The sequence below is a fragment of the Podarcis melisellensis genome, assembly GCF_964234715.1.
Source record: "Podarcis melisellensis genome assembly, chromosome: 15".
Taxonomy (NCBI): domain Eukaryota; kingdom Metazoa; phylum Chordata; class Lepidosauria; order Squamata; family Lacertidae; genus Podarcis; species Podarcis melisellensis.
The window spans coordinates 7,353,531-7,376,237 of NC_138532.1; the positions used below are offsets into that span (position 1 = coordinate 7,353,531).

Consider the following 22,707-nt stretch of genomic DNA (forward strand, 5'->3'; position numbering starts at 1 on the left):
AATGTCGATAAGGAAAACCTAAAAATAAAAGCCCACTTGTAAAAAGGTGTGCAGGTACATCCCACGTGGGAAGCAAGCAAGGGATGTGTCACTGCTGCATCTCATGGACCCAAGAGCAGAATTTATGTTTTGTGTGTGTGTTGAGCAGTTATGCAGAGTGGGCATTCCCTGGCCATAGGCAATAATTTAGTGAGCAGAATAATAATTGCTCTGCAGACACAAAACAGAGAATGCAGCCATTAAAAGGAGGACTAGATTGCCCTTTCGGCTCATTCCAATTCTCTGATCCTCCAACCTTCACTTTTCCTTTGGAGCACGTGCCAGGCCCCTGAATGAAGTGCTGGCTTTTGAACTTGCTTTTGATCTACCCCCAGCCCACCCAAGCTTCAGCTATACAGTATGTTTATCCAGTTAAGGTTCATTCCATTGCAAGAACTCTCAGTGGAATAGCCTCTGCTTTGCCTTTAGGATGTCCCAGGTTCAACCTTCACTGGCATCTCCAGGCAGGGCTGAGAAAGATTCCTGGCCTGAAACCCAGGAGAGCTCTTAATACTGAGCTAGACGGACCAGGAGAGGGAGGCAACTTCCTGTGTTCAGCGCCCTTTTAAAGAGAAATAAACTGGATGTTTGGGAAGAAGTCGAAACAGTGCTCTGCGCAAGAAGGTATGTGTGGTTTGCTGACTGCCACAAAGGCCTGCCACTCAACACCAATCATCACTCTGCGCAGCCAGATGGAGAGGGAGATGGCTTTGGGTCGCCACAGTTGCCGGCTAGCTGCTGAGATTCTGCACAGCTGCATCCTGCCGAGGACAGAAAGAAATGGTTGGTTCTACAGTGGTACCTCGGGTTACATACATTTCAGGTTACATACGCTTCAGGTTACAGACTCTGCTAACCCAGAAATAGTACCTCGGGTTAAGAACTTTGCTTCAGGATGAGAACAGAAATCGTGCTCCTTTGGCGCGGCAGCAGCAGGAGGCCCCATTAGCTAAAGTGGTGCTTCAGGTTAAGAACAGTTTCAGGTTAAGAACGGACCTGCGGAACAAATTAAGTACTTAACCTGAGGTACCACTGTATTTCGAAGGCTGGAAGCCCAGAAAGGAACAATGGCAGCACCATACAAAATCTGTACGTTTGTGGGCAGCCTTTCTTGACTAGTCTGCCCTTCAAATGTCAAGGTTGGGTTCTTACTGTCCCACTTGAAAAAAAATAAAATCTGTGTATGGTAACTAAAATTCTGCAACCTGTACCCCGTCTGTAAATTAAGAAAATGCTTATGACTTCCCCTTGTTTTGCATCGGCTATTCTGCTAATCGTGGGAAGGGACACGGAAGCAGTTCAAGCGCCTTACCACCCCCCAACCCACAATGGGAAAGTTTTATTTTGGAATGTTAGAAGGTTGTTGGAATGAAGTAGTGTGTTTTTAGCAGAAATGATATAAAGGATTAGGTTAAAATTGATTTTTTAATTGGTGGAAGACGAGAATTACAGTATATTAAGATAAATTATTAGGATAAAAACAAAGTTGGAAAGGATTTGCTGAAACATCTAATTGAACTAGAATACAAAAAAGGGAGGTGTGAGGAGGTCAAGGAAATAAGCAAAGGAAAAAAGTTATGTAAAGGTTTGATCTGGGTTTTTTTGTGTCAATTGTATTTTTTCTGTCTTTTTTTTTGTCCTTTTATTCTTTATCTTTGTAATCTTTAAAATTTGAATAAATACTATTTTTTTTAAAAAAAAAAGTTTTATTTTAAGGGGGCGGGGCTGGAAAGCTGAGTATTCTGCAACAGCCCCTCCCTTCCTTCCTTCTTGAAATCAATGCAACTTCTTTTTGTAAAAAAACCGGAATCGCCTGAAGAGACATGAGCGCCGCACCCCCTGGTCGCCTTTAACTGGACTTAATCCGTCCAGGGCTCCTTCACCTTTAGCTTATTATTCATAATAATTGGATACTAATGTCCAGTTTAAAATTCCATAAATGCACACGTCTATTTACGAGATCATCCCCGGAAGGCACCGGTTCCCCCTCCCTTCTCCCCTCCCCACCTGCCGAGTCCCGGCGCCGCTACTCACTGAGCTCGGACACGACTCCGCTCACCATCCCTCGAATGGCTACTGCGCAGGCGCTCATCTAGGCGCTCCTCGCCGGGCTCTGCCCTCCCTCCCTCCCTCCTTCTCCGGCCCCGCCCCTCCCGCGAGCCGGCGGGGAGGACCCGGAAGTAGCGGGGGGAGAAGGAGCTGGCCAGGGTGCTGAGCGGAGGCGGGAGGGGAGGGGAGAAGGGGCATCTGTTTCCAGCCAGAGCTCCACGGGGACCTAAACCCTGGACCTGAATATATATACAGATCATATATTATCATAGAGCTTGGCAGTGCTCCTGAGCATGTGCAGTGTGCTAGCTCCACTCTGCTGAATCAATCAATGACTCCATCAAACTGACCAGAGTGAATTCCACTCTGCTGTGTACTACATTTGCTAAAGAGGAGCCCTTCCCATGCAAGAATCTTTGTCTCCTCTGAAGAATATTGAGTGCAATTCCCCATAATAATAATAATAATAATAATAATTAATTTTTTTGTTCTCCAGTTTCAACTGCAACCATTGCAAGGTTCTGAATCTATCTAGTAGAAAAGGGATGGGGAACATGTGACTCATCTGATGTTGTTGAACTACAACCCCCGTCGTTCTGGACCCTGGCAACACAGATACCCCATCCATGCAGCAGAGAGTAGGAATGTGTGCTATTGACCCCAATATTATTTGCTAAAGATATGCCCTTCACATGCGATACTCCCTGGAGAATATTGAGTGAAATTCCCTCACTGCTTGGGAACAGGGTGAAGAATCTGAAGAAACAGTTTTTGTGATATGTGCTATTGACCCCAATACAGTTTCTGACTCCTTTGGCAAGTGCTTTGACACATAACACTAAAGGGCACACCCAATTCTAGCTTGAGCTACATGTTCTGTATGTGAATGTTATTAAGGCGGCATAGATTTATTAGAAGAGCTTCCAAGTCAAAGGGCATGTGTGCCAGGAAGTCCCACACTTTATTTATTACCATTTTTAGCAGCAATGTAAAAAATCTCAGCATAAGAACAAAACACACAGTATAACTTTGTAGTCATAGATATGGCAACATTAATATTGGCTCATAATATTGATGTAACCATATCCACCAAATAATAATAATAATAATAATAATAATAATAATAATAATAATAATATTTATACCCCACCCATCTGGCTGGGTTTCCCCAGCCACTCTGGATGGCTCCCAACTGAATATTAAAAACACAATGCAGCATTAAACATTGAAAAAACAGAAAAAAACCCTTAATGATGCTAACAGTGATTTGGTTCTCTCTCTCCCCCCCCCCAATGTTGTGCAAACCTGTCTCAACGAGAGAAATCCAGCTTCTATACCCTACCAAACAATACAATACTTTTTGTACACCCTTATTTTGCAAGTGAGTGCCTGCTTTTCCTTAACCCCCCACCCCAGCCCTTCACAATGGCAGATAGAAATACTACTTTCTGAGAGTTTTGAAAATACAATATCGCCACAGTGAAAATGCAATATCCTGCAGTGCGGTGGAGAAAGAGATGTGCCCACAGTGTAACAGATGATGAACAAATATGTATTGCATAATAAATTGATTGTGGCAAAAAGACCCAAGTCTCTACTCTTCTGAAGGAATAAACAAATAGAAACATTTATCCTGGTCTGGAAGAATTGTCTGCATGAACCATAACAAGGGCCGTAACCTGTAACAGTTATCTGCCACTGCAGCCTTTATTACTCAAATATTGGATTAGATACCAATCACAACTGGATGATAAGCCTCTGGGGAAAAAACAACCAACCTACTAAAATTGGAGCAGTTTTTAAAAACACTGTACCTTTGAGTGTTTTTTTATGTGTGACTTAGCTAGTAATGAGCAGCACCCTAGGTGGTTTCCAACTACGTTTTACTCTGAGTATTGTCATTGAAATAAATGAAAATGACTGTTACTGTAGGTCCATTAATTTCAGTGGGTCTACTCCAAGTGAAACATAGCTGAATACTACCCCCTACGTCCAGGGATGTGAGAGGTGGCGTTTCTGTGTGGGTCCTTTCTGGTGGATGAGTACATGCATGGCTGGCCCAAGACAATTTGCCACCTGTAGCAATGGACAGGATGGCACCTCCTGCCTGTTTCATGTACACAGAAGCTGACTGGACTGACAGGTGTCACTTACTGGTGTTGACCTATAAAGTCTTACACAGCTCAGGACCCCAGTGCCTTAAAGAACCAGCTCTCTCCGTACAAACCATCCCAGACCCTGTGCTTGTCATCTGAGGCCCTTCTCTATGTCCCACCTCCCTGAGAGGTTCGGAGGGTGACATCTAGGGATTCACCCATCCTTAGAGTGGGGTGTGCTGTTGTGCCAGACCTATAGTCTTTAGGACTCTCCTTTTTGGCTCTAAAGGTCATTCTCCTGGGCCACATTGTTGCTTGGATGTTGTCATCTTCCTGGATATGGGGTTCTCTGTCAGAGGTGGGTTTGAGCTGATGGACAGTGTGAACTATGGGTTAAAATTAAATGGTCTCATGTCTTGAGACCAATCCCCCATGTCTGGTTGTTCTGAGATAAGGGTGCCATATGTCACTGGGTTACCATAGCGATACCAGGGAGGTCAAGTGTATGACTTGTTGAGTCATTTCATGACTACGTGTAGAGATGGGTATCATAGTCTCTAGGACATTACAGGCCTTGCTGCTGTCCTGTTTGCATGTCAGGAGCCTGAGTCTGTAATAAAAAACACTAGTCTCAGTGAAGTTAACTCTTCATTCAAAAAAAACTAAAACTACACAGTCCTAGTGATGCCAGCAACTCTTCTCAGTACCGGTAAGTCTTGCCCCAATGAGCCACTTGTGAGGACTGAAGGTCCCTGTCTTCCCTTCCTCTCTGGTTTTTTTCCCAAGCTATCATAGACTGCGTCTGTACGCAACCAATCTCTCCACTGATCTTTTCATTTCTCTGTGTTTTCTGGAAGCCTGGGGGGTGGGGAGCGCATGTCTGTCTCCTGGCCCCCTCTCCCCCCAAGGGTCATCTAGCTCAACTCCCTGCAATGCAGAATATGCAGGTTGCCCATACGGGGATCAAACCCACAACCTTGGCATTACCAGCTCCTCGCTCTAACCAACGGAGCTGAAACAGTGGTCTACCTAGTCCATGGAATAGCACTGGATTATGAGCCTGTTTCAGCGTTAAGGTTAGAATCATGGAACTGTAGAGCCCAAGGTTTATCTAATCCAACTCCCCCACAAGTCATGAATCTTTCCCCTAATGCGGGGCTCGAACCCATGACCCAGAGAAGAAGAGTTCATGCTCTACCAGCTGAGCTATCCCAGGTTGAGAAATGACAAATTGTTCTCACTTTACAGGCTGGTCTTGGAAAGGGGCCATCTTTGGATATAAATCTTTTGATATAAAGTCAACACATCAAAACCTGCTGCTCCAGGGTCACTTAAAGCAGATTCCGTTGTTTCTGCTCCTCTTGACGCAAGCAGGATTTCAACACATCCAGTCGAGTCAATGCAGGCATTGTTCACTGATTTTTTGGCCTGGTACATTTCCCCTTCTTCAGACATCTCACTATCAGCGCATAAAAGAACCATTCATTCATGGTAATGCCCCCAAATATTGTGTGGGTCAGTTAGGTGAGGTGCTCATGTCTTATATGAGCCTTAGGATTGCAGCGTTAGAATCATAGAATTGTACGGCTGGAAGGGACCGCAAGTGTCATCTAGTCCAGCCATGAGATTAATAGTCTTCTAGTCCCACCACCCTGAGATTAATAGTCTTATGTTCTACTGACTGAGCTTTCATGAAGCAAAAGCAACTGGAATGATTTTCAGCATCAGAATCATACTGCTTCAGAGAGCTAAATAGGTGTGATAGCTCTGTCAGTAAAGCATGAGGTGCTTCATCTCAGGGTTGTGGGTTCAAACCCACGTTGGGCAAAAAATTCCTGCATTCCCAGGTAGGACAATAGGAAAGCTCAGTTGGTAAGAGCATGAAACTCTTAATCCCGGAGTTGTGGGTTCAAGCCCCATATTAGAACTAGACCATTCTATGATCTATGACCAGCAACAACAACTGGTAACAAAAGGCAGGCTGTGTTTCGGCCTAGTGGCTGGAACCTTTAAACCAAGCCTGCCTAGAGTTATTGGTTGCTAGGCGGCGCCCCAAAGCAAGCAGGATTTTGAAAGAAGGATTGCTAAAAACTATTCTAAAGATGGGGGTGCAGTGAAGGGGAGGTTTGGGGAAGTCGTGTATGTTTGTTTGTATGTTCTTTTTCTTCTTCTTCTCTTTTTCTTTGTTATATTGTTATTCTTTAAGTTGTTAAAATCAATAAAAAATTATTATTTTTTTAAAAAAAACAAAGCAATCAGGATTTTTGGGTGTGTGTGTGATGTGGTTTTTGTTTTTTGTGAGAGCACAGAGGCCATTTTGTAAGGTTGCCATATTGGGTGCTTTAACACTCCTAGAGTCTTTCTGCTACAGGGCAGCTCTATAAATTAAGTCAGTCACTATATATAGGGAAAGCCAAGTGTAACTTTGAGAAGGATCTGAAATACTTCCTTTGAAGCTTGAATTTGTTTTATTCTGGATTGTTTGATTTTTTATGGTGGGGGGGTGAACCATGTACTCCTTGGAGGGGAAAGTAGGATAAAAATGCAATAAATAAGCTCTTCTGCTTACATCCTTAAGAAAGCTGGAGGGGCCAGCGAGATGGAGATGTCAGTTGCCAGCCTGGTGCCCAGAGATCTCCACGTGGTCACAATTGGACCTCTGCCCATTGCAAAACTCACCTGGGGAATTTTGAACACTGCTGGGTACAGATACCAGAAAAGTTGCTACACTACCACATGAATTGGTAGCATTGAATTGAAGGCATGAGGAAGACCAGTATGCAGTCTGTTCCTTGACAAGGTTGGGAACATGTCCTGGCAGGGGATGGAGATCTCCTATGCCAGAGAAAGACTAACTGTGATGTAATTTCGATTTTAGGGTGATGGGCTCAGCGGCTCTGAGGAGATCAGAGATGCATCAGAAGGTGGTCCGAGTCGTGTTGGGGTTGCTCTTCGCCAGTTCTGGTAGGAAGTTCCTGGAGGAAGACAAGAGATAAAAAGTGGGAAGATCACAATATTTATTTCAAGTGCCCTGGCTTTTCTTTCTTCTTCTTATGGACGAAACTGAGCAAATTCTGAGTCATTTTATCTGTGGATAAAATTATGAGGGGTGTGTGTGTGTGTGTGTGTGTGTGTGTGTGTGTGCAAGCAAAAGTCCTAGGTGTCAGAGTCAACCCTTCCAAAACTGTTAGGCTGGCAAGGCAAAGGAGATAAAGGCTGTCTGTAACTAGCAAGAGCAGTTCTCCTTAGAATAATAGAATCATATATTTGGAAGGGACCACACAGGTCATCTCGTCCAACCCTCTGCAATGCAGGAAGTTGGAGTTATTGTTCTTTTTTCCTCAACTGAGGTTTTAAAGCAGAGATTGGATGGCCATCTGTCATGCAGGGGGTTGGGCTAGATGACCCTCAGGGTCCCTTCCTATTCTATGATTCTGTGGTTCCCAGACCAGCAAGCAGGTCCAACCCAAAAGCATTTCTAGTGCCCAGGAACACCATCTGACATGCCCCTTCCCTCCTTTGTCCAAATCCCCAGCTTTGAGAGGTGGGAACAAGAAGCTACTGTTTTGAAAGTTAGCAACAAGAAGCTAACATTTTACTGATTGGGAAAATGCCACCTTTCCTTTCCACACAGTGCTGGGGGTGTGCCCCCCAAGGTGGATCCTGTACAGGGATGAGCTTTGCCTTTACATCCCAGCTGGCTCTCTTGTTCTGTCCTGGAGTGAAGCCAGAGTCTTCTGCAGGGACCAAAAGGCAGACCTGGTTGTCATCAAGGATTACCACAAGCAGGTAAGAGGCGGATTTTGCAAGCTGCAGGCTGGGAATGCTTTAGTTTGGGAGGGAGGAAGCGAGGGAAACCTCACTTGAGGAGGACTGCCTGGCATAGAATCCAGATCTGACCCAGGTATGGCAATGGCCAGTTGCTCTAGGTGCCGTGTTTCATTTCTGCTTTATCTTTTAAAGGAAAAATCTCAAAGTGGTTGACAACCCACTAAAACATCCAATCAAACAATACAGAAGGGTGAAAAAATTCAAGCTTCAAGGAAAATATTGCAGATCCTTCTCAAAGTGACAATTTGCTTTCCCCGTATTTATTGACCAACTTAATTGATAGAGTGGTCCCATAGCAGAATTTCTCGAGGAAGCCAGTGTGCTGTAGTGGTTGAAGAGTTGAACCAGGACCTGGGAGATCAGGGTTCAACTCCCCACTCAGGCAGTCATGAAGCTCAATGCGTGACCTTGGAGTCAATCACAGACTCTTAACCTACTTCGCAGGGTCGTTGTAGGGATTAACTGAGGAGGAGGCGAACCAAGAGATCTCTGCAATATGCACCCGGCACCTGGCGAATTTCTAACACTGTTCAGAACCCTTTCCTATTCTGCACCCAATGAGGGCTCTTGAGTCCCAGGTTGGCTAGGTCATTTCCTGAGCCCAGGAACATAAACAGCTAGTGCAACTAGCTGAGCATTGTCTGCACTGACTGGCAGCAGCTCTCCAAGATTTCATGCAAGGACGCTGCCCCAGCGCTACCCAGAGATGCTGCCTTCTGCATGCAAAGCAATTGCCCTAACACCAAGCCATAGCCCCTTTCCTGTAGAAGTCCCTGGCAGAAACTGTTGGGAAAGTGGCAAAAGTTATGCTGCCTGCCTTTGCTCCCACTGCAGGACAGCTCAGTCGGTAGAGCATGAAACTCATTTTTTAAAAAAATATTTTTTATTACAAATTTAAACAAAACATATTATCTTAATACATATCATCCTTAATTCCCCCCTCCCCCCATAAAATAACCCACCCTCCCCTCCCCCCTGACTTCCCTCAGCTCCAGTCTCTGGTTTCTCTACAAATACTATTCTCTGCATATTACAAAACTGTATAAATCCTTAATTTATCTGGCTGATTATTGTCCATAAAAAGTTTGTGAGTGTTTATTCAAAACCTGCCAAGGAGTCCAGTTCACTTTGTTGTTTCTTTAAGTACTTTGTAAAAGGTTCCCATTCATCATTAAAGTCACAGTTATCCTTGTCCCATAGTTTATGTGTCAATTTTGCCAATTCTGCATAGTCCATCAGCTTCTCTTGCCATAGTTCTTTAGTCGGGGTTTCCTCATTCTTCCATCCTTGTGCTATTAAGACTCTTGCCGCCGTTGTTGCAAACATGAAGATATTTTTCAGCTTCCTTGGCAGGTCTTTTCCTACAATCCCTAACAGAAATGCTTCAGGTTTCTTAACAAATGTTAGATGGAACATTTTCTTCAGTTCATTGTATATCATTTCCCAAAACTTTTTAATTTCATTACAATCCTACCACACATGATAAAATGTCCCCTCCTTTTCCTTACACTTCCAACACACATTTGAACTGGTTTTATACATTTTACCTAACTGCACTGGAGTTATATACCATCTATACATCATCTTCATATAATTTTCTTTCAGCAAAGAACAATCTGAGAGCATGAAACTCTTAATCTCAGGGCTGTGGGTTCAAGCCCCACATTGGGCAAAAAGATTCCTGCTTTGCAGGGGTTTAGATTAGATGACCCTTGGGGTTCCTTCCAACTCGACAATGCTATGATTCTGTGATTTTATTATGCTGCCTTTGCACAGATGTTCCTGACGGAACTCTCAGACAGCACCCGGGAAAACGCCTTGCACTACTGGATCGGGTTGGCATGGCGAGAGGCAAGCAGTCAGCTCGCCTGGGTGGATGGGACCCCATTATCGCAGAGCTGGTACAGGTAAGAGAACCTTGATGCGTGGCTCTGATGGCAGAGGGCTCCAGTGTGGAGCTTCAACCCCGACCCCAAGATCAAGTCTCCTGCTCTGCCGACGGAGCTATCAAAGTGGTTTGCTAAGAGACCAGAAGCAAGTTCTTTGCTTTTGGATCTTGAACTCTTTCTGCTTTATCAGAAACTGGCTCCAAGGCCACCCCAAGAAGGAGCGTTGCACGCAGCTCGTAGGCATCTACGCTGGCCAGTGGAGGGACTGGGATTGCAGTGCCAACGTGTCCTTCATCTGTGAGATGCCCATGACAGGTAAGAGCAAAGGGGGTGTCTCCTTCCCAGCTCGACATTCAGCAGCCAGCAGGAGGCGTAATGAGGGAGGCTATAGAAATACTGCATTTTGCTGATGAATGGAGAGAGCCGACCCCAGCAGCCCTCACTAATTTTAAGAGGAGTAGTAGTAATTGTTGTTGTAGTAGTAGTATTTATATCCTGCCCATCTGGCTGGGTTTTACCTCCCCAGCACCCAGGGTCGGCATGGAAGGGGTCCCTTGACACTTCAAGTCTTAGTAGCCATTGACAGGCCTCTCCTCTGTGCATCACACTGTTGACTCATGTTATGCTTGTTGTCCACTAAGACCCCTAGATCCTTTTCACATGTACTACTAGTAAGCCAGGTGTCTCCCATCTTATATTTGTGCAGATGGTTTTTCCTACCAAGGTGCAGAACCTTACATTTGTCCCTGTTGAAATTTTGCTATATTGGGCTCAGTTCTCCAATCCGTTAAGGTCATCTTGAAACCCGATTCTGTCTTCTGTGGCATTAGCTTCCCCTTTCATTTTGGGGTCATCTGCAAATTTGATGAGCATCCCCTCAATTCCTTCATCCAAGATGTTAAACTACAGCGGACCCAGGACATAGCCCTGTGGCAGCCCCCCTTTCCCTCCAGGATGACGAGGAACCATTAATGAGCACACTTTGGGTTCAGCCAGCCAACCAGCTACAAATCCATCTAACATAAGAGCTCATATGGGCTCTTACCACCCCTGGCTGCTCTATTCTCTAGGAAAAGCCCCCGAACAGGTGAAGGACCAGTGTGTGGTGCTGAGTCTGCAGCCCACCAATATGGCCCAACATGGGACATGGCAGACCAGACCGTGCAATGAGCGTCCTACGACCGAAATAACAGGATTTGTCTGCCAGCACAGATATGGTGAGTGCCATAGATGCTCAAGGGCAACAGAGGGGCCGCAGACAGGCTGGAGCAGACAGAGAGAGAGAGAGCTGCCTCTTAACTCCTCTCTTCTCGTGAGTGGAGAAAAGGGGAGCTAAAATCACAAAGCAATTTGCAGTATAAAAGCACCACTCAGGTGTGAAAATGTGGATTTTCATCTGACATGCTGGACATTATCTCAAGGAGACAAGAAAGCAGCTGATAATAATGATAGCGATAACAATATCGGTAACGGTAACCAGAACTGTAACCATAACCATAACCGTAACAGTATGATATCGATTAACGATAACGATAAACATAACGGTAACGATAATGGTAACGGTAACAATGTTATTAATTGTAACATTTTGTCGAAAGCCCTGCTGGGGGAAGTGCAAAGGGGATCTCTGGATTTCAGGAGGAGAAAGTGTGGAGGAGAATGCTGGGTGGGTGAAGGGGAAATAAAGGCAGTGTGAGGAGTTCACCATTTACATTAATCTAAAATGTGGACCTGCCCACCAACTTCATAGCTGCACCTTCTTCTACCTCTCTCTCTCCCCTTGTGCCTTTCCTGTTTAGATGCCCTCCCTGGCTCTGTGAGGAAAGTGCCTTTCCGCTCCCACTGCTACGCCTTCCACTTCCCATCCTTCCGGGAACTGAGGTCATGGAGAGAGGCCCAGTCTTTTTGCCAGGAATCTGGGGAGGGCCTTGCAATTGTTGGAGATGAGGAGCAGAACAGCTTCCTGTCAGGTGAGGGACGGAAGCAGCAAACCAGTAGCCAAGACAGTAGCATTTTGGGCTGATCTAGCTGGGCTCCTCTTAGAATAATAGACTCATAGTTGGAAGGGACCACAGGGACCATCTGTCTAGTAGTCCAACCCCCCTAATGCAGGAATCCTCTTTGCCCAACACGGGGCTTGAACCCACGAACCAGAGATAAAGAAACTCATGCTCTACCAATTGAGATATGTGCTTCTTGTTAGTTTTTTAAGTGCCCTTGGGGGGTGGCTGTTGCCATTTATCTCTTTATATTTTAAATATTTTGGGGGCTGCTTTTCTGGGCAAATGCCCCTTTAAAGATGCTTACAGTCAAAAGCAGCAAAAAATGAAACTAACAGTGGAGATTTTCAAAACTTAAAAGAGTACCTGTACCCAAATGCCGCCCTCAGAATAACTCTCTTCCTCCTCCTCTTCAGTTGGTACAGTGTGGTGCTGATAATGCCAAGGTTGCAGGTTTGATCCCTGTATGGGACAACTGTGTATGCCTGCATTGCAGGGGGTCAGACTAGATGACCCTCGGGTCCCTTCCAGACCTACAATTCTATGAGATGGTGGCATTTATTGTCCCCATTCAAACTGGGAGGTAGTAGTGATGGTTTTGCACTGGAAGAGGGTGCGGGGAGCTGGCCATCTAATCCTTACCAAGAAACATCTGTGACGGTTTCTCCTTTTCCTCCCCAGATGCCTTTCCTGAGAACGGCTGGCAGATGTGGATCGGGCTGCGCTTTGGCACCTCATGGAGGTGGAGCGACTCGTCAGCCCCCCCAGCCTATTTCCGGTGGCATCTGGGTATGTTGAGTCCAAGCATGATCGCTCCTGAGCAGAAGGGTCCTGAATCACAGCTGCTTCTCTGTGTCAGAACTCTTGGTTGCCATCCAGAACTGCATAAAAACTAGAATCATAGATTTGTAGGGTTGGAAGGGACCCCAACTCAACCCCCTGTAATGCAGGAATCTCAGCTCAAGCATGATGACAGATGGCCATCCAACCTCTGCTTAAAAACCTCCAAGGAAGGAGAGGCCACCACCTTCTGAGGGGGTCCAATCCTCAGCTGAACAGCTCGTACTGCCCTAAAGCTGTTCCTAACATTTAGTCAGAATCCTCTTTCTTGTAACTTGAATCCATTGGTTCAAGTCTTACGCTCCAGAGCAGGAGAAAGCAAGCTTGTTCCATCTTCCATGTGATGACCTTAAGATATTTGAAGATGGCTCTCATCTGTCCCATCAGTTTCCTCTTTTTCAGGCTAAACATACCCAACTCTCTCTACTGTTCCTCATAAGACTTGCTCCATAAGACCTGGGGCTCTTTATTATTTTATTGCCCCTATTTATTTATTTATTTATTTATTTATTTATTTATGTATTTATTTATGTATTTATTGCATTCATATCCCACATTTTTCTACAAGGAGCTCTTTCCCTCCACCCTTAATCCCCTTAATCCCCACAACAACAATGCCCAAATTAAGATTTGAACCCTGGTCTCTCCCAGGTCCTAGTCTGCAATACCACATTGACTCAGCTGGGGTTCCTTCTCCACACAAATGGGCTCTGGGATGGGGTGTTGAGGCTGGGGGAAGGGTGTGGAATGGACCTAAAGTTCTTGCCCATTTCCCACTTGGGGTGGGAAAGAAGTGCAAGAAGTGACAATGAAGGTAGCATTAGGAAGAGTGTTGGGACTTCCTGGAGACAAGGTAGGAGGCTGTAGCTAGAAGCCGCTCATATGGGCTCTTACCACCCCTGGCTGCTCTATTCTCTAGGAAAAGCCCCCGAACAGGTGAAGGACCAGTGTGTGGTGCTGAGTCTGCAGCCCACCAATATGGCCCAACATGGGACATGGCAGACCAGACCGTGCAATGAGCGTCCTACGACCGAAATAACAGGATTTGTCTGCCAGCACAGATATGGTGAGTGCCATAGATGCTCAAGGGCAACAGAGGGGCCGCAGACAGGCTGGAGCAGACAGAGAGAGAGAGAGCTGCCTCTTAACTCCTCTCTTCTCGTGAGTGGAGAAAAGGGGAGCTAAAATCACAAAGCAATTTGCAGTATAAAAGCACCACTCAGGTGTGAAAATGTGGATTTTCATCTGAAATGCTGGACATTATCTCAAGGAGACAAGAAAGCAGCTGATAATAATGATAGCGATAACAATATCGGTAACGGTAACCAGAACTGTAACCATAACCATAACCGTAACAGTATGATATCGATTAACGATAACGATAAACATAACGGTAACGATAATGGTAACGGTAACAATGTTATTAATTGTAACATTTTGTCGAAAGCCCTGCTGGGGGAAGTGCAAAGGGGATCTCTGGATTTCAGGAGGAGAAAGTGTGGAGGAGAATGCTGGGTGGGTGAAGGGGAAATAAAGGCAGTGTGAGGAGTTCACCATTTACATTAATCTAAAATGTGGACCTGCCCACCAACTTCATAGCTGCACCTTCTTCTACCTCTCTCTCTCCCCTTGTGCCTTTCCTGTTTAGATGCCCTCCCTGGCTCTGTGAGGAAAGTGCCTTTCCGCTCCCACTGCTACGCCTTCCACTTCCCATCCTTCCGGGAACTGAGGTCATGGAGAGAGGCCCAGTCTTTTTGCCAGGAATCTGGGGAGGGCCTTGCAATTGTTGGAGATGAGGAGCAGAACAGCTTCCTGTCAGGTGAGGGACGGAAGCAGCAAACCAGTAGCCAAGACAGTAGCATTTTGGGCTGATCTAGCTGGGCTCCTCTTAGAATAATAGACTCATAGTTGGAAGGGACCACAGGGACCATCTGTCTAGTAGTCCAACCCCCCTAATGCAGGAATCCTCTTTGCCCAACACGGGGCATGAACCCACGAACCAGAGATAAAGAAACTCATGCTCTACCAATTGAGATATGTGCTTCTTATTAGTTTTTTAAGTGCCCTTGGGGGGTGGCTGTTGCCATTTATCTCTTTATATTTTAAATATTTTGGGGGCTGCTTTTCTGGGCAAATGCCCCTTTAAAGATGCTTACAGTCAAAAGCAGCAAAAAATGAAACTAACAGTGGAGATTTTCAAAACTTAAAAGAGTACCTGTACCCAAATGCCGCCCTCAGAATAACTCTCTTCCCCCTCCTCTTCAGTTGGTACAGTGTGGTGCTGATAATGCCAAGGTTGCAGGTTTGATCCCTGTATGGGACAACTGTGTATGCCTGCATTGCAGGGGGTCAGACTAGATGACCCTCGGGTCCCTTCCAGACCTACAATTCTATGAGATGGTGGCATTTATTGTCCCCATTCAAACTGGGAGGTAGTAGTGATGGTTTTGCACTGGAAGAGGGTGCGGGGAGCTGGCCATCTAATCCTTACCAAGAAACATCTGTGACGGTTTCTCCTTTTCCTCCCCAGATGCCTTTCCTGAGAATGGCTGGCAGATGTGGATCGGGCTGCGCTTTGGCACCTCATGGAGGTGGAGCGACTCGTCAGCCCCCCCAGCCTATTTCCGGTGGCATCTGGGTATGTTGAGTCCAAGCATGATCGCTCCTGAGCAGAAGGGTCCTGAATCACAGCTGCTTCTCTGTGTCAGAACTCTTGGTTGCCATCCAGAACTGCATAAAAACTAGAATCATAGATTTGTAGGGTTGGAAGGGACCCCAACTCAACCCCCTGTAATGCAGGAATCTCAGCTCAAGCATGAAGACAGATGGCCATCCAACCTCTGCTTAAAAACCTCCAAGGAAGGAGAGGCCACCACCTTCTGAGGGGGTCCAATCCTCAGCTGAACAGCTCGTACTGCCCTAAAGCTGTTCCTAACATTTAGTCAGAATCCTCTTTCTTGTAACTTGAATCCATTGGTTCAAGTCTTACGCTCCAGAGCAGGAGAAAGCAAGCTTGTTCCATCTTCCATGTGATGACCTTAAGATATTTGAAGATGGCTCTCATCTGTCCCATCAGTTTCCTCTTTTTCAGGCTAAACATACCCAACTCTCTCTACTGTTCCTCATAAGACTTGCTCCATAAGACCTGGGGCTCTTTATTATTTTATTGCCCCTATTTATTTATTTATTTATTTATTTATGTATTTATTGCATTCATATCCCACATTTTTCTACAAGGAGCTCTTTCCCTCCACCCTTAATCCCCTTAATCCCCACAACAACAATGCCCAAATTAAGATTTGAACCCTGGTCTCTCCCAGGTCCTAGTCTGCAATACCACATTGACTCAGCTGGGGTTCCTTCTCCACACAAATGGGCTCTGGGATGGGGTGTTGAGGCTGGGGGAAGGGTGTGGAATGGACCTAAAGTTCTTGCCCATTTCCCACTTGGGGTGGGAAAGAAGTGCAAGAAGTGACAATGAAGGTAGCATTAGGAAGAGTGTTGGGACTTCCTGGAGACAAGGTAGGAGGCTGTAGCTAGAAGCCGCTCATATGGGCTCTTACCACCCCTGGCTGCTCTATTCTCTAGGAAAAGCCCCCGAACAGGTGAAGGACCAGTGTGTGGTGCTGAGTCTGCAGCCCACCAATATGGCCCAACATGGGACATGGCAGACCAGACCGTGCAATGAGCGTCCTACGACCGAAATAACAGGATTTGTCTGCCAGCACAGATATGGTGAGTGCCATAGATGCTCAAGGGCAACAGAGGGGCCGCAGACAGGCTGGAGCAGACAGAGAGAGAGAGAGCTGCCTCTTAACTCCTCTCTTCTCGTGAGTGGAGAAAAGGGGAGCTAAAATCACAAAGCAATTTGCAGTATAAAAGCACCACTCAGGTGTGAAAATGTGGATTTTCATCTGAAATGCTGGACATTATCTCAAGGAGACAAGAAAGCAGCTGATAATAATGATAGCGATAACGATATCGGTAACGGTAACCAGAACTGTAACCATAACCATAACCGTAACAGTATGATATCGATTAACGATAACGATAAACATAACGGTAACGATAATGGTAACGGTAACAATGTTATTAATTGTAACATTTTGTCGAAAGCCCTGCTGGGGGAAGTGCAAAGGGGATCTCTGGATTTCAGGAGGAGAAAGTGTGGAGGAGAATGCTGGGTGGGTGAAGGGGAAATAAAGGCAGTGTGAGGAGTTCACCATTTACATTAATCTAAAATGTGGACCTGCCCACCAACTTCATAGCTGCACCTTCTTCTACCTCTCTCTCTCCCCTTGTGCCTTTCCTGTTTAGATGCCCTCCCTGGCTCTGTGAGGAAAGTGCCTTTCCGCTCCCACTGCTACGCCTTCCACTTCCCATCCTTCCGGGAACTGAGGTCATGGAGAGAGGCCCAGTCTTTTTGCCAGGAATCTGGGGAGGGCCTTGCAATTGTTGGAGATGAGGAGCAGAACAGCTTCCTGTCAGGTGAGGGACGGAAGCAGCAAACCAGTAGCCAAGACAGTAGCATTTTGGGCTGATCTAGCTGGGCTCCTCTTAGAATAATAGACTCATAGTTGGAAGGGACCACAGGGACCATCTGTCTAGTAGTCCAACCCCCCTAATGCAGGAATCCTCTTTGCCCAACACGGGGCTTGAACCCACGAACCAGAGATAAAGAAACTCATGCTCTACCAATTGAGATATGTGCTTCTTGTTAGTTTTTTAAGTGCCCTTGGGGAATGGCTGTTGCCATTTATCTCTTTATATTTTAAATATTTTGGGGGCTGCTTTTCTGGGCAAATGCCCCTTTAAAGATGCTTACAGTCAAAAGCAGCAAAAAATGAAACTAACAGTGGAGATTTTCAAAACTTAAAAGAGTACCTGTACCCAAATGCCGCCCTCAGAATAACTCTCTTCCTCCTCCTCTTCAGTTGGTACAGTGTGGTGCTGATAATGCCAAGGTTGCAGGTTTGATCCCTGTATGGGACAACTGTGTATGCCTGCATTGCAGGGGGTCAGACTAGATGACCCTCGGGTCCCTTCCAGACCTACAATTCTATGAGATGGTGGCATTTATTGTCCCCATTCAAACTGGGAGGTAGTAGTGATGGTTTTGCACTGGAAGAGGGTGCGGGGAGCTGGCCATCTAATCCTTACCAAGAAACATCTGTGACGGTTTCTCCTTTTCCTCCCCAGATGCCTTTCCTGAGAACGGCTGGCAGATGTGGATCGGGCTGCGCTTTGGCACCTCATGGAGGTGGAGCGACTCGTCAGCCCCCCCAGCCTATTTCCGGTGGCATCTGGGTATGTTGAGTCCAAGCATGATCGCTCCTGAGCAGAAGGGTCCTGAATCACAGCTGCTTCTCTGTGTCAGAACTCTTGGTTGCCATCCAGAACTGCATAAAAACTAGAATCATAGATTTGTAGGGTTGGAAGGGACCCCAACTCAACCCCCTGTAATGCAGGAATCTCAGCTCAAGCATGATGACAGATGGCCATCCAACCTCTGCTTAAAAACCTCCAAGGAAGGAGAGGCCACCACCTTCTGAGGGGGTCCAATCCTCAGCTGAACAGCTCGTACTGCCCTAAAGCTGTTCCTAACATTTAGTCAGAATCCTCTTTCTTGTAACTTGAATCCATTGGTTCAAGTCTTACGCTCCAGAGCAGGAGAAAGCAAGCTTGTTCCATCTTCCATGTGATGACCTTAAGATATTTGAAGATGGCTCTCATCTGTCCCATCAGTTTCCTCTTTTTCAGGCTAAACATACCCAACTCTCTCTACTGTTCCTCATAAGACTTGCTCCATAAGACCTGGGGCTCTTTATTATTTTATTGCCCCTATTTATTTATTTATTTATTTATTTATGTATTTATGTATGTATTTATTGCATTCATATCCCACATTTTTCTACAAGGAGCTCTTTCCCTCCACCCTTAATCCCCTTAATCCCCACAACAACAATGCCCAAATTAAGATTTGAACCCTGGTCTCTCCCAGGTCCTAGTCTGCAATACCACATTGACTCAGCTGGGGTTCCTTCTCCACACAAATGGGCTCTGGGATGGGGTGTTGAGGCTGGGGGAAGGGTGTGGAATGGACCTAAAGTTCTTGCCCATTTCCCACTTGGGGTGGGAAAGAAGTGCAAGAAGTGACAATGAAGGTAGCATTAGGAAGAGTGTTGGGACTTCCTGGAGACAAGGTAGGAGGCTGTAGCTAGAAGCCGCTCATATGGGCTCTTACCACCCCTGGCTGCTCTATTCTCTAGGAAAAGCCCCCGAACAGGTGAAGGACCAGTGTGTGGTGCTGAGTCTGCAGCCCACCAATATGGCCCAACATGGGACATGGCAGACCAGACCGTGCAATGAGCGTCCTACGACCGAAATAACAGGATTTGTCTGCCAGCACAGATATGGTGAGTGCCATAGATGCTCAAGGGCAACAGAGGGGCCGCAGACAGGCTGGAGCAGACAGAGAGAGAGAGAGCTGCCTCTTAACTCCTCTCTTCTCGTGAGTGGAGAAAAGGGGAGCTAAAATCACAAAGCAATTTGCAGTATAAAAGCACCACTCAGGTGTGAAAATGTGGATTTTCATCTGAAATGCTGGACATTATCTCAAGGAGACAAGAAAGCAGCTGATAATAATGATAGCGATAACGATATCGGTAACGGTAACCAGAACTGTAACCATAACCATAACCGTAACAGTATGATATCGATTAACGATAACGATAAACATAACGGTAACGATAATGGTAACGGTAACAATGTTATTAATTGTAACATTTTGTCGAAAGCCCTGCTGGGGGAAGTGCAAAGGGGATCTCTGGATTTCAGGAGGAGAAAGTGTGGAGGAGAATGCTGGGTGGGTGAAGGGGAAATAAAGGCAGTGTGAGGAGTTCACCATTTACATTAATCTAAAATGTGGACCTGCCCACCAACTTCATAGCTGCACCTTCTTCTACCTCTCTCTCTCCCCTTGTGCCTTTCCTGTTTAGATGCCCTCCCTGGCTCTGTGAGGAAAGTGCCTTTCCGCTCCCACTGCTACGCCTTCCACTTCCCATCCTTCCGGGAACTGAGGTCATGGAGAGAGGCCCAGTCTTTTTGCCAGGAATCTGGGGAGGGCCTTGCAATTGTTGGAGATGAGGAGCAGAACAGCTTCCTGTCAGGTGAGGGACGGAAGCAGCAAACCAGTAGCCAAGACAGTAGCATTTTGGGCTGATCTAGCTGGGCTCCTCTTAGAATAATAGACTCATAGTTGGAAGGGACCACAGGGACCATCTGTCTAGTAGTCCAACCCCCCTAATGCAGGAATCCTCTTTGCCCAACACGGGGCTTGAACCCACGAACCAGAGATAAAGAAACTCATGCTCTACCAATTGAGATATGTGCTTCTTGTTAGTTTTTTAAGTGCCCTTGGGGGGTGGCTGTTGCCATTTATCTCTTTATATTTTAAATATTTTGGGGGCTGCTTTTCTGGGCAAATGCCCCTTTAAAGATGCTTACAGTCAAAAGCAGCAAAAAATGAAACTAACAGTGGAGATTTTCAAAACTTAAAAGAGTACCTGTACCCAAATGCCGCCCTCAGAATAACTCTCTTCCTCCTCCTCTTCAGTTGGTACAGTGTGGTGCTGATAATGCCAAGGTTGCAGGTTTGATCCCTGTATGGGACAACTGTGTATGCCTGCATTGCAGGGGGTCAGACTAGATGACCCTCGGGTCCCTTCCAGACCTACAATTCTATGAGATGGTGGCATTTATTGTCCCCATTCAAACTGGGAGGTAGTAGTGATGGTTTTGCACTGGAAGAGGGTGCGGGGAGCTGGCCATCTAATCCTTACCAAGAAACATCTGTGACGGTTTCTCCTTTTCCTCCCCAGATGCCTTTCCTGAGAACGGCTGGCAGATGTGGATCGGGCTGCGCTTTGGCACCTCATGGAGGTGGAGCGACTCGTCAGCCCCCCCAGCCTATTTCCGGTGGCATCTGGGTATGTTGAGTCCAAGCATGATCGCTCCTGAGCAGAAGGGTCCTGAATCACAGCTGCTTCTCTGTGTCAGAACTCTTGGTTGCCATCCAGAACTGCATAAAAACTAGAATCATAGATTTGTAGGGTTGGAAGGGACCCCAACTCAACCCCCTGTAATGCAGGAATCTCAGCTCAAGCATGATGACAGATGGCCATCCAACCTCTGCTTAAAAACCTCCAAGGAAGGAGAGGCCACCACCTTCTGAGGGGGTCCAATCCTCAGCTGAACAGCTCGTACTGCCCTAAAGCTGTTCCTAACATTTAGTCAGAATCCTCTTTCTTGTAACTTGAATCCATTGGTTCAAGTCTTACGCTCCAGAGCAGGAGAAAGCAAGCTTGTTCCATCTTCCATGTGATGACCTTAAGATATTTGAAGATGGCTCTCATCTGTCCCATCAGTTTCCTCTTTTTCAGGCTAAACATACCCAACTCTCTCTACTGTTCCTCATAAGACTTGCTCCATAAGACCTGGGGCTCTTTATTATTTTATTGCCCCTATTTATTTATTTATTTATTTATTTATTTATGTATTTATTGCATTCATATCCCACATTTTTCTACAAGGAGCTCTTTCCCTCCACCCTTAATCCCCTTAATCCCCACAACAACAATGCCCAAATTAAGATTTGAACCCTGGTCTCTCCCAGGCCCTAGTCTGCAATACCACATTGACTCAGCTGGGGTTCCTTCTCCACACAAATGGGCTCTGGGATGGGGTGTTGAGGCTGGGGGAAGGGTGTGGAATGGACCTAAAGTTCTTGCCCATTTCCCACTTGGGGTGGGAAAGAAGTGCAAGAAGTGACAATGAAGGTAGCATTAGGAAGAGTGTTGGGACTTCCTGGAGACAAGGTAGGAGGCTGTAGCTAGAAGCCACTCATATGGGCTCTTACCACCCCTGGCTGCTCTATTCTCTAGGAAAAGCCCCCGAACAGGTGAAGGACCAGTGTGTGGTGCTGAGTCTGCAGCCCACCAATATGGCCCAACATGGGACATGGCAGACCAGACCGTGCAATGAGCGTCCTACGACCGAAATAACAGGATTTGTCTGCCAGCACAGATATGGTGAGTGCCATAGATGCTCAAGGGCAACAGAGGGGCCGCAGACAGGCTGGAGCAGACAGAGAGAGAGAGAGCTGCCTCTTAACTCCTCTCTTCTCGTGAGTGGAGAAAAGGGGAGCTAAAATCACAAAGCAATTTGCAGTATAAAAGCACCACTCAGGTGTGAAAATGTGGATTTTCATCTGAAATGCTGGACATTATCTCAAGGAGACAAGAAAGCAGCTGATAATAATGATAGCGATAACGATATCGGTAACGGTAACCAGAACTGTAACCATAACCATAACCGTAACAGTATGATATCGATTAACGATAACGATAAACATAACGGTAACGATAATGGTAACGGTAACAATGTTATTAATTGTACTCTGCTCCAGCCACTCTGAGATCCAAGGAATTGCAAACCCCTAATTAGCAAATTCCTGATAAATTAGGTAGAAAGACTAGAGGAACAGACTATGCAAAGGGCTGGCAACAAACCTGTGAAGGACTGAGCTGACAGTTTGAGACAAAATCCCTCTCCAAAGGCTTTTTTTATGGGAAATCTTGGAAGAAAGCCCTCATGTAGGGGGATAGCTTTCATCCCCTTGAATAATTATTTAAATTATGCCACCCTTATATAAATTATATGCCACCCTTCATCAAGATCTCAGGGTGGTTTACAAGAGGCAATTCAAAAAAGGCATGCTCATTTTGATTTCAGAACCGGCATTTCGTTTCGTAACTGCATAAAATCCTTCTGAAAGATTTCAGAACAAGATTTGGGGGACAAGTTTGGGAACCTCAGATTCCACATGTGAATTTTTGTAGGTCACTGCCCCTCCCAATCCCTTTTGCCTCGGCAGGGGGTGGGGGGAGAGGCAGTGGCTGAGTG

General features: G+C 46.0%; 3 protein-coding genes and 2 long non-coding RNA genes across 5 annotated transcripts in view; all 5 read left to right on the forward strand.

The window, feature by feature from the left end:
• Window positions 1–442: 442 nt before the first annotated feature.
• LOC309358144 (chromaffin granule amine transporter-like) overlaps window positions 443–22,707 on the forward strand; it is a 94,607-nt gene continuing 72,342 nt past the window's right edge. The window contains exon 1 of the mRNA XM_081890983.1: window positions 443–663. The gene's annotated coding sequence lies outside the window, so the exon portion shown is untranslated. The remainder of the gene's footprint in view (window positions 664–22,707) is intronic.
• Window positions 6,447–14,107, forward strand: LOC309357379 (macrophage mannose receptor 1-like; the record flags this gene model as incomplete). Its single annotated transcript, XM_081889512.1, has 9 exons — window positions 6,447–6,452; window positions 7,063–7,148; window positions 7,819–7,973; window positions 9,792–9,922; window positions 10,095–10,219; window positions 11,704–11,874; window positions 12,586–12,693; window positions 13,664–13,810; window positions 14,103–14,107. The coding sequence occupies exons 2-9, from the start codon at window positions 7,067–7,069 to the stop codon at window positions 14,105–14,107; spliced, it is 924 nt and encodes a 307-aa protein (XP_081745638.1). The 5' UTR covers window positions 6,447–6,452; window positions 7,063–7,066.
• Window positions 14,373–16,473, forward strand: LOC309357411. Its single transcript, XR_014163120.1, has 3 exons — window positions 14,373–14,563; window positions 15,275–15,382; window positions 16,333–16,473. It is a non-coding gene; the product is annotated as an uncharacterized lncRNA (long non-coding RNA).
• On the forward strand, window positions 16,992–19,154 carry LOC309357464. The gene is made up of 3 exons (XR_014163135.1): window positions 16,992–17,232; window positions 17,944–18,051; window positions 19,014–19,154. It is a non-coding gene; the product is annotated as an uncharacterized lncRNA (long non-coding RNA).
• Window positions 19,454–22,707, forward strand: part of LOC309357380 (uncharacterized protein) — a gene marked incomplete at its 5' end in the record, with an annotated part of 33,742 nt that continues 30,488 nt past the window's right edge. The window contains 4 exons of the mRNA XM_081889513.1: window positions 19,454–19,505; window positions 19,743–19,913; window positions 20,625–20,732; window positions 21,687–21,833. Of these exons, the coding sequence (XP_081745639.1) occupies window positions 19,454–19,505; window positions 19,743–19,913; window positions 20,625–20,732; window positions 21,687–21,833 (478 nt within the window). The remainder of the gene's footprint in view (window positions 19,506–19,742; window positions 19,914–20,624; window positions 20,733–21,686; window positions 21,834–22,707) is intronic.